Source organism: Ranitomeya imitator, chromosome 2, assembly GCF_032444005.1.
Source record: "Ranitomeya imitator isolate aRanImi1 chromosome 2, aRanImi1.pri, whole genome shotgun sequence".
Classification (NCBI taxonomy): Eukaryota; Metazoa; Chordata; class Amphibia; order Anura; family Dendrobatidae; genus Ranitomeya; species Ranitomeya imitator.
The window spans coordinates 769495097-769511865 of record NC_091283.1 but is presented as its reverse complement, the minus strand read 5'-3'; the positions used below and the strand labels follow the sequence as shown (position 1 = coordinate 769511865).

At 43.3% G+C, this 16769-nt stretch overlaps 1 protein-coding gene across 2 annotated transcripts in view; it reads left to right on the top strand.

The window, feature by feature from the left end:
* TNKS2 (tankyrase 2) overlaps positions 1 to 16769 on the top strand; it is a 98682-nt gene that overhangs the window by 46383 nt on the left and 35530 nt on the right. For both annotated transcript variants that reach the window (XM_069753462.1, XM_069753463.1), the window contains exons 8-9: positions 11543 to 11729; positions 13485 to 13606. In XM_069753462.1, coding sequence (XP_069609563.1) covers positions 11543 to 11729; positions 13485 to 13606 — 309 coding nt within the window. The remainder of the gene's footprint in view (positions 1 to 11542; positions 11730 to 13484; positions 13607 to 16769) is intronic.

Sequence of the window (16769 nt, the reverse complement as noted above, 5' to 3'; positions counted from 1 at the left end):
TATTTTCCCACGGGTAAAAAGAGAAACTGGACCCCAAAAGTTAAAGTACAATTTGTCCTGAGTACGCCGATACCTAACATGTGGGGGTAAACCACTGTTTGGTCACGCGGCAGGGCTCGGAAGGGAAGGAGCACCATTTGACTTTTTGAATGAAAAATTAGCTCCAATCGTTAGCAGACACCATGTCGCGTTTGGAGAGCCCCTGTGTGTGCCTAAGCATTGGAGCTTCCCCACATGTGACCCCATTTTGGAAACTAGACCTGCCATGGAACTAATCTAGATGTGCGGTGACCACTTTAAACCCCCAAGTGCTTCATAGAAGTTTATAACGCATAGCCGTGAAAATAGAAAATCATTTTTCTTTCCTCAAAAATTATTTTTTAGCCCGCAATTTTTTATTTTCACCAGGGTAACAGGAGAAATTGGACCCCAGTAGTTGTTGCCCAGTTTGTCCTGAGTACACGGATACCCCATATGTGGGGGTAAACCACTGTTTGGGCGCACGTCGGGGCTCGGAATTGAAGGCGTGACTTTTGAAACACAGACTTTGATGGAATGGTCTGCGTGCGTCACGTTGCATTTGCAGAGCCCCTGATTTGCCTAAACAGTAGAAACCCCCCACAAGTGACCCCATTTTGGAAACTAGACCCCCCAAGGAACTAGATGTGCAGTGAGCACTTTGAACCCCCAAGTGCTTGACAGAAGTTTATAATGCAGAGCTGTGAAAATAAACAATTTTTCATTCCTCAAAAACTGTTTTAGCAAAAAAAATTTATTTTCGCAAGGGTAACAGGAGAAATTGGACCCCAATAGTTGTTGCACAGTTTTTCCTGAGTATGCTGGTACCCAATATGTGGGGGTAAACCACTGTTTGGCGCACGTCGGGGCTCGGAAGGGAGGGAGCACCATTTGACTTTTTGAACGCAAGATTGGCTGAAATCAATGGTGGCGCCATGTTGCGTTTGGAGACCCCTGATGTGCCTAAACAGTGGAAACCCCTCAATTCTAACTCCAACACACCCCTAACCATAACCCTAACCACAAGCCTAATCTTAACCCTATTTCCAACCCTAGCCCTAATTCCAACCCTAACTCTTATTCCAACCCTAACTCTAAGGCTATGTGCCCACGCTGCGGATTCGTGTGAGATTTTTCCGTGCTATTTTTGGAAAATCCGCAGGTAAAAGGCACTGCGTTTTACCTGCAGATTTACCAGGGATTTCCAGTGTTTTTTGTGCGGATTCCTATTGAGGAACAGGTGTAAAACGCTGTGGAATCCACACAAAGCATTGACATGCTGCGGAAAATACAACACAGCGTTTCCGGACGGTATTTTCTGCACCATGGGCACAGCGGATTTGGTTTTCCATAGGTTTACATGGTACTGTAAACCTGACTGACGGAAAACTGCTACCAATCCGCAGCAGCCAGTCCGCTGCGGATCCGCCGCCAAATCCGCACCGTGTGCACATAGCCTATTTCTAACCTTAGTTCAAACCCTAATTCTAACCCTAGTGGAAAGAAAATATTTTCTTTATTTTATTATTGTCCCTACCTATGGGGGTGATAAATGGGGGGTTCATTTACTATTTTTTTTATTTTGATCAGTGTGATAGGTTTTATCACAGTGATCAAAATGTACCTGGAACGAATTTGCCGGCCGGCAGATTCGGCAGGCGCACTGCGCTTGCTCCCGCCATTTTGGAAGATGGTGACGCCCATTGAGAAGACAGACGGACACCGGGAGGCTCTCTACGTATGAAGTGGTGGATCGGAGCACGGGGGGGCGGACAGGAGGATGGGGGGAGCAGACAGGAGCGGACCACAGTACGGGACAGAACGGAGGACTAGGGAGGAGATCGGTGGCGGTGGGCAGATCAGGGTTTACAGCCATGGCCGATGATATTGCAACATCGGCCATGGCTGGATTGTAATATTTCACCACTTTTCAGAGGTGAAATATTACAAATTGCTCTGATTGGCTGTTTCACTTTCAACAGCCAATCAGAGCGATCGTAGCCACGGGGGGGCGAAGCCACCCCCCTGGGCTGAAGTACCACTCCCCTGCAGATCGGGTGCAATTGGAGTTAACCCTTTCACCCGATCTGCAGGGACGCGATCATTCTGTGACACAGCATATGCGTCACAGGTCGGATTGGCACCGACTTTCATGACGCATATGCTGTGTAACAGGTCGGGAAGGGGTTAAGCAAGCCACAGGTTTCAAGCAATATAGGAAATAAAAAGGATCTCTCTGCTGCTGAAAAGTGTTAAATAGTGCAATGCCTTGGACAAGGTATGAAAACATTAGATATTTCACGAAAACTTAAGATTGATCATCATACTGTGAAGAGATATGTGACTGAAACAGAGCACAGACAGAGTTCATGCAGATAAAGGCATAATGAGGAAGGTTTCTGCCAAATTCATTGGATTGAGAGCAGCTGCCAAAATACCATCACAAAGCAGCAGTTATTTGAAGCTGCTGGTGCCTCTGGAGTCCCTCGAACATCAAGGTATAGGATTCTTCGAAGGCTTGCTGTGGTGCATAAACCTACTGTTCGGCCACCCCTAACAGTGTTCACAAGCAGCAGAAACGGTTGCAGTGGGCCCAGACATACATGAAGACTAATTTACAAACAGTCTTGTTTACTGATGATTATCGAGCAACCCTGGATGGTCCAGATGGATGGAGTAGTGGATGGTTGGTGGTGGCCACCATGTCCCAACAAGACTGCGACGTTAGCAAGGAGGTGGAGGAGTCATGTTTTGGGCTGGAATCATGGGGAAACAGCTGGTAGGGCCTTTTTAAGGTTCCTGAAGGTGTGAATTTGACCTCTGCAAAGTATATAGAGTTTCTGACTGACAACTTTCTTCCATGGTTTAAAAAGCAGAAACGTGCCTTCAGGAGCAAAACCATCTCATGCTGCAAAGAATACCTCTGAGTCATTGGCTGCTATGGGCAAAAAAGGAGATAAACTCATGGTGTGGCCACCATCTTCCCCTGACCTCAACCCTATAGAGAACCTTTGGAGTATCATCAAGCACAAGATCTATGAGGGTGGGAGGCAGTTCACACCAAAACAGCAGCTCTGGGAGGCTATTCTGACTTCATGCAAAGAAATACAAGCAGAAACTCTCCAAAAACTCACAAGTTCAATGGATGCAAGAATTGTGAAGGTGATATCAATGAAGGGGTCCTATGTTAACATGTAACTTGGCCTGTTAGGATGTTTAGGAGTTAAATAGCTTTGTTCAGTGAATGTGACCTCCTAATGCTGCAAATTCCACAATTGAACATTTTCAGTTCTATAAAACATACAAATGGGTCTAATAATTTGGAACAGTGCATTTTGATTTTTTTTTTTATTCATTTTGGAGATTATTCTGTTATCATTGGGAGGTTTTTTTCAAGAAAATTCGATGTATACTTTAACCCCTTTACCCCCAAGGGTGGTTTGCACGTTATGGACCGGGCCAATTTTTACAATTCTGACCACTGTCCCTTTATGAGGTTATAACTCTGGAACGCTTCAACGGATCCCGGTGATTCTGACATTGTTTTCTCGTGACATATTGTACTTCATGATAGTGGTAAAATTTCTTTGATATTACCTGCGCTTATTTGTGAAAAAAACGGAAATTTGGCGAAAACTTTGAAAATTTCGCAATTTTCCAACTTTGAATTTTTATGCAATAAAATCAAAGAGATATGTCACACAAAATACTTAATAAGTAACATTTCCCTCATGTCTACTTTACATCAGCACAATTTTGGAACCAAAATTTTTTTTTGTTAGGGAGTTAGAAGGGTTAAAAGTTGACCAGCAATTTCTCATTTTTACAACACCATTTTATTTTAGGGACCACATCTCATTTGAAGTCATTTTGAGGGGTCTATATGATAGAAAATACCCAAGTGTGACACCATTCTAAAAACTGCACCCCTCAAGGTTCTCAAAACCACATTCAAGAAGTTTATTAACCCTTCAGGTGCTTAACAGGAATTTTTGGAATGTTTAACCCCTTTCTGCCATTAGACGTACTATTGCGTCCATGTGGGGTGGGCTTTACTTCCCAAGGACGCAATAGTACGTCATATGCGATCGGCAGCGCTCACGGGGGGAGCGCCGCCGATCGCAGCCGGGTGTCAGCTGTTTATCGCAGCTGACATCCGGCACTATGTGCCAGGAGCGGTCACGGACCGCCCCCGGCACATTAACCCCCGGCACACCGCGATCAAAGATGATCGCGATGTGCCGGCGGTACAGGGAAGCACCGCGCAGGGAGGGGGCTCCCTGCGGGCTTCCCTGAGCCCCCCGCAGCAACGCGATGTGATCGCGTTGCTGCGAGGGTCTCACCTCCCTCCCTGCTCCCTCCAGCCCCGGATCCAAGATGGCCGCGGATCCGGGTCCTGCAGGGAGGGAGGTGTCTTCACAGAAGCCTGCTCAGAGCAGGCACCGTGAAGGCTGCAGCGCTGCATGTCAGATCAGTGATCTGACAGAGTGCTGTGCAAACTGTCAGATCACTGATCTGTGATGTCCCCCCCTGGGACAAAGTAAAAAAGTAAAAAAAAAAAATTTCAAATGTGTAAAAAAAATAAAAAAAAAATATTCCAAAATAATGAAAAAAAAAAAAAAATATTATTCCCATAAATACATTTCTTTATCTAAATAAAAAAAAACAAACAATAAAAGTACACATATTTAGTATCGCCGCGTCCGTAACGGCCCGACCTATAAAACTGGCCCACTAGTTAACCCCTTCAGTAAACACCGTAAGAGGCAAAAAACGCTTTATTATCATAGCACCGAACAAAAAGTGGAATAACACGCGATCAAAAAGACAGATATAACTAACCATGGTACCGCTGAAAACGTCATCTTGTCCCGCAAAAAACGAGCCGCCATACAGCATCATCAGCAAAAAAATAAAAAAGTTATAGTCCTGAGAATAAAGTGATGCAAAAATAATTATTTTTTCTATAAAATAGTTTTTATCGTATAAAAGCGCCAAAACATAAAAAAATGATATAAATGAGGTATCGCTGTAATCGTACTGACCCGAAGAATAACACTGCTTCATCAATTTTACCAAACGCGGAACGGTATAAACGCCTCCCCCAAAAGAAATTCATGAATAGCTGGTTTTTGGTCATTCTGCCTCACAAAAATCGGAATAAAAAGCGATCAAAAAATGTCACGTGCCCGAAAATGTTACCAATAAAAACATCAACTCGTCCCGCAAAAAACAAGACCTCACATGACTCTGTGGACCAAAATATAGAAAAATTATAGCTCTCAAAATGTGGTAACGCAAAAAATATTTTTTGCAATAAAAAGCGTCTTTCAGTGTGTGACGGCTGCCAATCATAAAAATCCGCTAAAAAACCCGCTATAAAAGTAAATCAAACCCCCCTTCATCACCCCCTTAGTTAGGGAAAAATTTAAACAATGTATTTATTTCCATTTTCCCATTAGGGCTAGGGTTAGGGTTAGGGCTAGGGTTAGGGCTAGGGTTAGGGCTAGGGTTAGGGCTAGGGCTAGGGTTAGGGTTAGGGCTAGGGTTAGGGCTAGGGTTAGGATTAGGGCTAGGGTTAGGGCTAGGGCTACAGTTTGGGTTGGGGCTAAAGTTACAGTTAGGGTTTAGATTACATTTACGGTTGGGAATAGGGTTGGGATTAGGGTTAGGGGTGTGTCAGGGTTAGAGGTGTGGTTAGGGTTACTGTTGGGATTAGGGTTAGGGATGTGTTTGGATTAGGGTTTCAGTTATAATTGGGGGGTTTCCACTGTTTAGGCACATCAGGGGCTCTCCAAACGCGACATGGCGTCCGATCTCAATTCCAGCCAATTCTGCGTTGAAAAAGTAAAACAGTGCTTCTTCCCTTCCGAGCTCTCCCGTGTGCCCAAACAGGGGTTTACCCCAACATATGGGGTATCAGCGTACTCAGGACAAATAGGACAACAACTTTTGGGGTCCAATTTCTCCTGTTACCCTTGGGAAAATACAAAACTCGGGGCTAAAACATATTTTTTTGTGGGAAAAAAAAAGATTTTTTATTTTCACGGCTCTGCGTTATAAACTGTAGTGAAACACTTGGGGGTTCAAAGTTCTCACAACACATCTAGATTAGTTCCCTGGGGGGTCTAGTTTCCAATATGGGGTCACTTGTGGGGGGTTTCTACTGTTTAGGTACATTAGGGGTTCTGCAAACGCAATGTGACGTCTGCAGACCATTCCATCTAAGTCTGCATTCCAAATGGCGCTCCTTCCCTTCCGAGCTCTGCCATGCGCTCAAACGGTGGTTTCCCCCAACATACGGGGTATCAGCGTACTCAGTACAAATTGGACAACAACTTTTGGGGTCGAATTTCTCCTCTTACCCTCGGGAAAATACAAAACTGGGGGCTAAAAAATAATTTTGGGGGGAAAGATTTTTTTTTTTAATTTTCACGGCTCTGCGTTACAAACTGTAGTGAAACACTTGGGGGTTCAAAGCTATCACAACACATCTAGATGAGTTCCTTAGGGGGTCTAGTTTCCAAAATGGTGTCACTTGTGGGAGGTTTCTACTGTTTAGGTACATTAGGGGCTCTGCAAATGCAATGTGACACCTGCAGACCATTCCATCTAAGTCCTCATTCCAAATGGAGCTCCTTCCCTTCCGAGCCCTCCCATGCGCCCAAACAGTGGTTCCCCCCCACATATGGGGTATCAGCGCACTCAGGACAAATTGGACAACAAATTGTGGGGTCGAATTTCTCCTGTTACCCTCGGGAAAATACAAAACTGGGGGCTAAAAAATAATTTTTGTGGGAAAAAATTTTTGTTTTATTTTTACGGCTCTCCATTATAAACTTCTGTGAAGCCCTTGGTGGGTCAAAGCGCTCAGCACACATCTAGATAAGTTCCTAAGGGGGTCTACTTTCCAAAATGGTGTCACTTGTGGGGGGTTTCTACTGTTTAGGTACATTAGGGGCTCTGCAAACGCAATGTGACACCTGCAGACCATTCCATCTAAGTCTGCATTCAAATGGCACTCCTTCCCTTCTGAGCCCTCCCATGTGCCCAAACAGTGGTTCCCCCCACATATGGTGTATCATCGCACTCAGGACAAATTGGGCAACAAATTTTGGGGTCCAATTTCTCCTGTTACCCTCAGGAAAATACAAAACTGGGGGCTAAAAAAATAATTTTTGTGGGAAAAAAATTTTGTTTTATTTTTACGGCTCTGCATTATAAACTTCTGTGAAGCACTTGGTGGGTCAAAGTGCTCACCACACCTCTAGATAAGTTCCTTAGGGGGTCTACTTTCCAAAATGGTGTCATTTGTGGGGGGTTTCAATGTTTAGGCACATCAGTGGCTCTTCAAACGCAACATGGCGTCCCATCTCAATTCCTGTCAATTTTGCTTTGAAAAGTCAAACGGCGCTCCTTCCCTTCCGAGCTCTCCCATCCACCCAAACAGTGGTTTACCCCCACATGTGGGGTATTGGCATACTCAGGACAAATTGTACAACAATGTTTGGGGTCCATTATTTTCTCCTGTTACCCTTGGTAAAATAAAACAAATTGGAGCTGAATTAAATTTTTTGTGAAAAAAAGTTAAATGTTCATTTTTATTTAAACATTCAAAAAATTCCTGTGAAGCACCAGAAGGGTTAATAAACTTCTTGAATATGGTTTTGAGCACCTTGAGGGGTGTAGTTTTTAGAATGGTGTCACACTTGGGTATTTTCTATCATATATACCCCTCAAAATGACTTCAAATGAGATGTGGTCCCTAAAATAAAATGGTGTTGTAGAAATGAGAAATTGCTGGTCAACTTTTAACCCTTATAACTCCCTAACAAAAAAAAATTTTGTTTCCAAAATTGTGCTGATGTAAAGTAGACATGTGGGAAATGTTATTTATTAAGTATTTTGTGTGACATATCTCTGTGATTTAATTGCATAAAAATTCAAAGTTGGAAAATTGCGAAATTTTCATAATTTTCGCCAAATTTCCGTTTTTTTCACAAATAAACGCAGGTACTATCAAATAATTTTTACCATTGTCATGAAGTACAATATGTCACGAGAAAACAATGTCAGAATCACCAGGATCCATTGAAGCGTTCCAGAGTTATAACCTCATAAAGGGACAGTGGTCAGAATTGTAAAAATTGGCCCGGTCATTAACGTGCAAACCACCCTTGGGGGTAAAGGGGTTAAATAAAAATGAACATTTAACTTTTTTTCACAAAAAATTTACTTCAGCTCCAATTTGTTTTATTTTACCAAGGGTTACAGGAGAAAATGGACTCCAAACGTTGTTGTACAATTTGTCCTGAGTACGCCGATACCCCATATGTGGGGGTTAACCACTGTTTGGTCGCATGGCAGAGCTCGGAAGGAAAGGAGCGCCATTTGACTTTTCAATGCAAAATTGACTGGAATTGAGATGGGACGCCATGTTGCGTTTGGAGAGCCACTGATGTGCCTAAACATTGAAACCCCCCACAAGTGACACCATTTTGGAAAGTAGACCCCCTAAGGAACTTATCTAGAGGTGTGGTGAGCACTTTGACCCACCAAGTGCTTCACAGAAGTTTATAAGGCAGAACCGTAAAAATAAAACAAAAATTTTTTCCCACAAAAATTATTTTTTAGCCCTCAGTTTTGTATTTTCCTGAGGGTAACAGGAGAAATTGGACCCCAAAAGTTGTTGTGCAATTTGTCCTGAGTGCGCTGATACCCTATATGTGGGGGGGGGGGGGGGACCAGCGTTTGGGCGCATGGGAGGGCTCGGAAGGGAAGGAGCGCAATTTGGAATGAGGACTTAGATGGAATGGTCTGCAGGCGTCACATTGTGTTTGCAGAGCCCCTAATGTACCTAAACAGTAGAAACCCCCCACAAGTGACCCCATTTTGGAAACTAGACCCCCCAAGGAACTTATCTAGATGTGTTGTGAGAACTTTGAGCCCCCAAGTATTTCACTACAGTTTATAACGCAGAGCCGTGAAAATAAAAAAAATCCTTTTTTTTTCCCCACAAAAATTATTTTTTAGCCCCCAGTTTTGTATTTTCCCAAGGGTAACAGGAGAAATTGGACCCCAAAAGTTGTTGTCCAATTTGTCCTGAGTACGCTGATACCCAATATATTGGGGTAAACTCCTGTTTGGGCACACGGGAGAGCTCGGAAGGGAAGGAGCACTGTTTTACTTTTTAAACGCAGAATTGGCTGGAATTGAGATCGGACGCCATGTCGCGTTTGGAGAGCCCCTGATGTGTCTAAATAGTGGAAACCACCCAATTATAACTGAAACCCTAATCCAAACACACCCCTAACCCTAATCCCAACGGTAACCCTAACCACACCTCTAACCCTGACACACCGCTAACCCTAATCCCAACCCTATTCCCATCCGTAAATGTAATCCTAACCCTAACTTTAGCCCCAACCCTAACTATAGCCTTAGCCCTATCCCTAACCCTATCCCTAACCCTATCCCTAACCCTATCCCTAACACTATCCCTAGCACTATCCCTAGCACTATCCCTAGCACTATCCCTAGCACTATCCCTAGCACTATCCCTAGCACTATCCCTAGCACTATCCCTCGCACTATCCCTCGCACTATCCCTCGCACTATCCCTCGCACTATCCCTCGCACTATCCCTCGCACTCACACTAGCCCTAACACGGAAATAAATACATTTTTTTAATTTTTCCCTAACTAAGGGGGTGATGAAGGGGGGTTTGATTTACTTTTATAGCGGGTTTTTTAGCGGATTTTTATGATTGGCAGCCGTCACACACTGAAAGACGCTTTTTATTGCAAAAAATATTTTTTGCGTTAACACATTTTGAGAGCTATAATTTTTCCATATGAGTCCACAGAGTCATGTGAGGTCTTGTTTTTTGCAGGACGAGTTGACGTTTTTATTGGTAACATTTTCGGGCACGTGACATTTTTTGATTGCTTTTTATTCCGATTTTTGTGAGGCAGAATGACCAAAAACCAGTTAGTCATTAATTTCTTTTGGGGGAGGCGTTTATACCGTTCCGCGTTTGGTAAAATTGATAAAACAGTTTTATTCTTCGGGTCAGTACGATTACAGCGACACCTCATTTATACCATTTTTTTTATGTTTTGGCGCTTTTATACGATTAAAACTATATTATAGAAAAAATAATTATTTTTGCATCGCTTTATTCTGAGGACTATAACTTTTTTTTTAATTTTTTTGCTGATGTTGCTGTATGGCGGCTCGTTTTTTTTGCGGGACAAGATGACGCTTTCAGCGGTACCATGGTTATTTATATCCGTCTTTTTGATCGCGTGTTATTCCACTTTTTGTTCGGCGGTATGATAATAAAGCGTTGTTTTTTGCCTCGTTTTTTTTTTTTTTTTTTTTTCTTATGGTGTTTACTGAAGGGGTTAACTAGTGGGACAGCTTTATAGGTCGGGCCGTTACGGACGCGGCGATACTAAATATGTGTACTTTTATTGTTTGTCCGGGGGGCGGGGGGGGGGGGGGGGGGGGGGGGGACAATACAGATCGGTGATCTGACAGTTTGCACAGCACTCTGTCAGATCACCGATCTGTCAAACAGCGCTGCAGCGTTACAAAGTGCCTGCTCTGAGCAGGCACTTGGTAAGCCGCCTCCCTCCCTGCAGGACCCGGGTGCCGCGGCCATATTGGATCTGGGCCTTGCTGCAGGGAGGAAGGTAGGGAGACCCTTGCAGCAACGCGATCACATGCGGGGGTCTCAGGGAAGCCCGCAGGGAGCCCCCTCCCTGCGCGATGCTTCCCTGCACCGCCAGCACATCGCGATCATGTTTGATCGCGGTGTGCCGGGGGTTAATGTGCCGGGGGCAGTTCGTGACCGCTCCTGGCACATAGTGCCGGATATCAGCTGCGATAAGCAGCTGACACCCGGCCGCGATCGGCCGCGCTCCCCCCGTGAGCGCGGGCGATCGCGCTGGACGTACTATTCCGTCCTTGGGAATTAAGGCCCACCCCACATGGACAGAATAGTACGTCCAATGGCAGAAAGGGGTTAACGGGTAATGACTTTTATTAGGCTGACTGTCATTTGCACCGACCATTTAGGAAAATCCGAGAAAAATATAATTTGCATAATAATTTGGAACGTGGTGTAAAATAAAACACTCATTACTCACTTGTAAAATTCCCTGATTTTCTGACTGCCTTTGCTTACTTTCCTGTAGTGACAAAATACTGTATGTTCTTGTGATGTCTGCAGCCAATCACTGGTCTCACTGGTGATGCTTGTATGTACTTCATGGGACTTCTAAGACCAGTGACTGGCTGCAGGGGTCACATGGATGTGCAGCATGTCATAGCTTTTTTTTGGGGGGTGTGGGTAGGAAAGAGGGCGTATTTCCTGTTGTCCGTTTCTCCCCTGATCTCGGACAACCCCATCAGACCCCTTTAAAGTCAGTTCTTTCCCCAGTGTTTATCTAGGACAGTATGATGGCTTCTGTTACAGCTGCTGCCATACCTGTCTCACTAGACTTTCTTGTCTTCCAGCATGGAGCCTGCGTAAATGCAATGGACCTGTGGCAGTTTACGCCTCTTCATGAAGCGGCCTCCAAGAACCGTGTGGAGGTGTGCTCCCTCCTGCTCAGCTATGGAGCAGACCCCCACATGCTCAACTGTCACAATAAAAGCGCCGTGGATTTGGCCCCAACGCCACAGTTAAAGGAGCGATTAGCATGTGAGTCCTGACGTATTAAGCTTTCGCTCGCTATATTATAGATTTATATGGCTAGCGGGACTGTGGAGTTATTCCTGGGGTAAGTGTGCTGGCATGAAGTCATTGGCAGACTCTGGTAATGTAAAAGTTGCAGTCTTCAGTGGCACAAAACTAGTAGGTTTACTATGAGTTATAAGAAATGTGTACAGTGGCATGTAAAAGTTTAGGCACCGCCGGTCAATTACTGTTGTTGTGAACAATTAAGCAAGTTAAAGATGAAATTGTTACATTGTCTATTGATCACACATAAATATATTCCATAAATATTAATCTGAAAAAGAAAAGTAAAAATAAAAGAAAGCTGCCAGAACCAACAAAAATATATCACAGATAGTCCTTGCCTGTGTGGCAAATTTTCATGAAGCCGACAGTAGAGATGTACTGATACTCAGATCGTCGCCGTAACTCAGAGGATGGAGAAAGTGTGTCCGGAATAGATGTCGCGGATTCAAAGGGACGTCCAGGTATCGGAGCTCAAATAGAAGGGACCGGTAATCAAACTAAGGACAAAGGACAAAACATCAATTAAAAATCTAAATTGTAGAGAGACCACAGAAACCTAACACCACACGGTGAAAACAGGTAAAATCAAAGATAGGATACAGACGGGAACAAGCAGTTTTTAAATAAAATGTTCCTGTGCTGAGATAATCTGATAAATGTGCCCCTGCTGTGTACTGTGTCTGACCGTACAGGAACATGGTCTGATCATACCACATCTCCTGGGCAGGGGGTGGGGGTTGAGGAGAGAGTATACAGACAGGACAGCAGGTGATCGCAGCTGATACTTTTCGTGGTTAAAACATTTACCCTCTTGTTTTTTAAAAATGTTTTACCTCACAGAAAAACTCCTGCGATCCCATGTTGTAATGTCTGTATACCCTTTTGCTTCCTCCCCTTCCCAGGAGATATGGTATGATCACACCATGTTCCTGTACGGTCAGATACAGCCATTACCCAGTACACAGCAGGGGCACATTTATAAGATTATCTCGGCACAGGGACATTTTTTTTTTTTTTTAACACATCCAATCGTGGCGTTTATTTTTATTCCAAGATCTGTTGATTAAAATATACTTTTGTTCTTGGCACAACTCTTTAAACTGTTCACAATAATAGTAATTTTGACCAGGAGTTCCCAAAGTTTTACATGCCACTGTATGTATTAGGGCTTGTTTCCATTTGCGAGAAACACGGCCGTGTCTCGCATGTGGAAACGAAGCTCTGGCGCCGGCACTTGGGAGCGGAGCGTGCGGCCGCATAGCAACACATGCAGCCGCACACTCCGCTCCGGAGTGCCGGCACCAGAGCTTTGTTTCCACGTGTTTCTCGGAAATGGAAACAAGCCTTTCTGATGAAGGTGCTACTTTTAGACATTATTTCTAAGAACACTATCATGATCTTCTGGTCGAGCACTTGGTGTCCCTGTTGGCATATTGATGACAGATCTGATGACCTTGACATGACTGCATGCTGGGTGGGACAGTTGCAGATACGGCCGCACGGCGCTCTGCCGGTATTGTTATTTGGTCTTGTTCTGGAGTGAGCCGTTGTCTCTCGACACCTGATGTTAGATAATGGAAGAGTTTGTCCAGATGGACATCTTTAATACGCTGCTACATAGGGAATGTATTGCACATCTTCTCTGCTCAGTATATCTAGTTGCTCATGCTTGTTTTCTTTGTAATCTATTTGCTTCTTTTTTTTCAACTTTAGATGAATTTAAGGGTCATTCTTTGCTACTGGCAGCACGGGAAGCCGATGTCGCTCGCATGAAGAAACATCTATCATTGGAAATGGTTAACTTCAAACATCCTCAGACTCATGAGACTGCACTGGTAAAATTCTCAATCAGTTTATTTATTCTTATAAATGAACAGATATTAAAAGTAATTTCTGCACTTATCAGGGTACGTTGCTTTTAAAAAACTCACTTGATTTTAATAGTCATTTTCTGGTAGATGATACAGAATATTTTTTTTAAAGAAATTGGTCACCTATTCACAATGGAGGGGGAAAAGTGTATTGGGAAATGTTACTGTTTCTCCCTAGGATCTAAAGAGGCGTACAGGAAAACATAGGTCTACAAATGAGTTGTGAATGGGGCATTATGGAGGAAGTGAAGCCATCTTTTGACATTTTTTTTTTCCATGACATGCGGTAATCTCTTGAATTTATTAGAACTGTGTGTGGGGGGAAAAGTTTTTATTTTATTTTCCATTTGCCATTTGACAAGTAGTTAAATGTTTCCCTTAAAGGACCTCAATTCCATTTTTTTTTCCTTTTACTTTCCCATGAGAGAATTTCATAACGCCTCCGCTAAGCCTGGAAAATCGATGTATGTCATAGACTGTAAAATGAAAAAACACAGATTCTACATTTTTCTCCAGTAAACTATTCACAGGTCATCTGTCTGACCTCACTTCCCAGTAAGCCAAGCCTCCGGGGAAAACATGCTTATCTTCAGTAATTTTCATAAAAAAAAGGCAATTTTAAAGTGTTCATAAAGGAAACTTTTCAGAAAAGGTCTATTTTTTCTGTTATTTTGTTGCAGTTTTACATTTAATTATAATAATCCACTGTATATACTACATCTCCTCTCTGACAAAAATACTGCTGAGTGATGTATTTGTCTTCAGTGCCCATACTCATTGACCCTTACTCAATAAACAAAAACAAAAGGAAACTTGAAGATCTTCCACTTCAGTTTGTCATTCGATTGATTTAGACTTTTGTTGATTCATGAGTTTCTTTATGATGCACAGTAATAAGACATGAAACGGTCAGTCATTGGCAGTGGGGATGGATCACAATTTGACAATGCTCACAGTGTCCTATAACTTATAAACTTAGAGGCCGATTCATCTAGACTGGCTTTTCTTGCATCAATCTTGAAAAAGTCCACTGTAGTAAGATGCACCAAATTCATTAATGGGGACCTGTTATCAGATTCATCATGCTCCAATCTCCAGCAGCATGAATCACAGCCTGGCTACAATATTGCAGTTGTAGTGCAAAAGGAATAGGATCTGTATAGGGAAGGAATGAGTAAAAACATAAATGCTGTATTCTACATTTTATTCAATTAAAATATCCATGATGGGAGGAGATTGAGTTACTCCAATGTGCCATTAGTAACGTGTCATTAGGCCGCTTTGTATAATTACCCAAAGAGTCACAACCAATTGATAAGAACCATAAAAAAGCCCAGTACTCTGGAACCATAAGGTTTATTCAAAAACATAAATAAAAAGTAGAGGGTGGTTCAGGGTTTTATTTTTAGTACTATGTCTCAGAAACTAAAAGATTGACCACTCCTGCCGGCGATTCAGCTGCTCTGTGACAACAGAGCAGCTCTTTTTCTACTGGGCTGCTATGTTGACGGGGCGTGACTGCTGAGGTCATGCTGATTGATGGCCTACTTCCCCAGTTAAGCAACAGGGAGCTGGCTGTCAATCAGAATTGATGTCTGCAGTCACGCCCCATCAACAGAGCAGAGCTGAAAAGTAGCCCCTGTTCTGTCGACGTGACGTCTGCAGGAAGCAGCTTACCTACTGGCAGGAGCGGTCTGTGTGTCGGCATAGAGCAGCGCTGAGCAGAACAGGCAGGTAGATGGCAACTAGCCGACTGTTAGTGCTTTGGTATATACTGTATATACTAGAGTATAAGCCGACCCCCCCCATCCTAATTTTGCCACAGAAAACTGGGAAAACCTAATGACTCGAGTATAAGCCTAGGGTGGGAAATGCAGCAGCTATCGGTAATGTCAAAAGTAAAAATAGATACCAATAAAAGTAAAATTAATTGAGATATCAGTAGGTTAAGTGTTTTTGAATATCCAAATTGAATCAGGAGCCCCATAAAGTTTATGATGGCCCCATAAGATGCTCCATATTAAAATATGCCCCATATAATCCTGCATAAAGGTTAATAATGGCCCCATAAGATGCTCCATAGACACATTTGCCCCATATAATGCGGCAAAAACGTTAATTATGGCCCCATAAGATGCTCCATAAAGATATTTGCCCCATATAGTGCTGCACAAACGTTGATTATGGCCCTATAAAGACACTTGCCCCATATAGTGCTGCACAAACGTTATGGCCCCATAAGATGCTTCATACAGACACTTGCCCCATTATAGTGCTGCACAAACGTTATGGCCCCATACTATGGCGTGTACTATGGAGGACAGAGAATGAACTTCAATCCAATACTGCAGCCAGCGGGTAAGGAAAGGGTGAATCAAACACCCGAAAACCCCGCCTCCATGGCTGAAGATTGTTCCCTCCAAATTCAGGTGACAGTGTCCCTTTAACTCATTCTGTAGCCACCTATATATAATGCAGCACAGGGGCTATTGAAGGTAAATGGTGGAAAAGTACTAATGACGCCCAATGGCAATTGATTTATAGTAAAAAAAATACATGCATTTAACCCCTTAGTGACAGAGCCAATTTGGTACTTAATGACCAGGCCAATTTTTGCAATTCTGACCACTGTCACTTTATGAGGTTATAACTCTGGAACGCTTCAACGGATCCCGCTGATTCTGAGATTTTTTTCGTGACATATTGTACTTCATGTTAATGGTAACATTTCTTCGATATTACTTGCGATTATTTATGAAAAAAACGGAAATATGGCGAAAATTTTTAAAATTTTGCAATTTTCAAACTTTGTATTTTTATGCCCTTAAATCAGAGAGATATGTCATAAAAAATAGTTAATACCGTATATACTCGAGTATAAGCCGAGATTTTCAGCCCAAATTTTTGGGCTGAAAGTGCCCCTCTCGGCTTATACTCGAGTCAATGTGGGTGGCAGGGTCGGCGGGTGAGGGCGCTGAGGTATACTTACCTAGTCCCAGCGATCCTCGAGCTGTCCCTGCCTTCCTCCCCGTCTTCTGTGCTGCAGCTTCTTCCCCTCTTCAGCAGTCACGTGGGACCGCTCATTAGAGATATGAATAAGCGGCTCCACCTCCCATAGGGGCGGAGC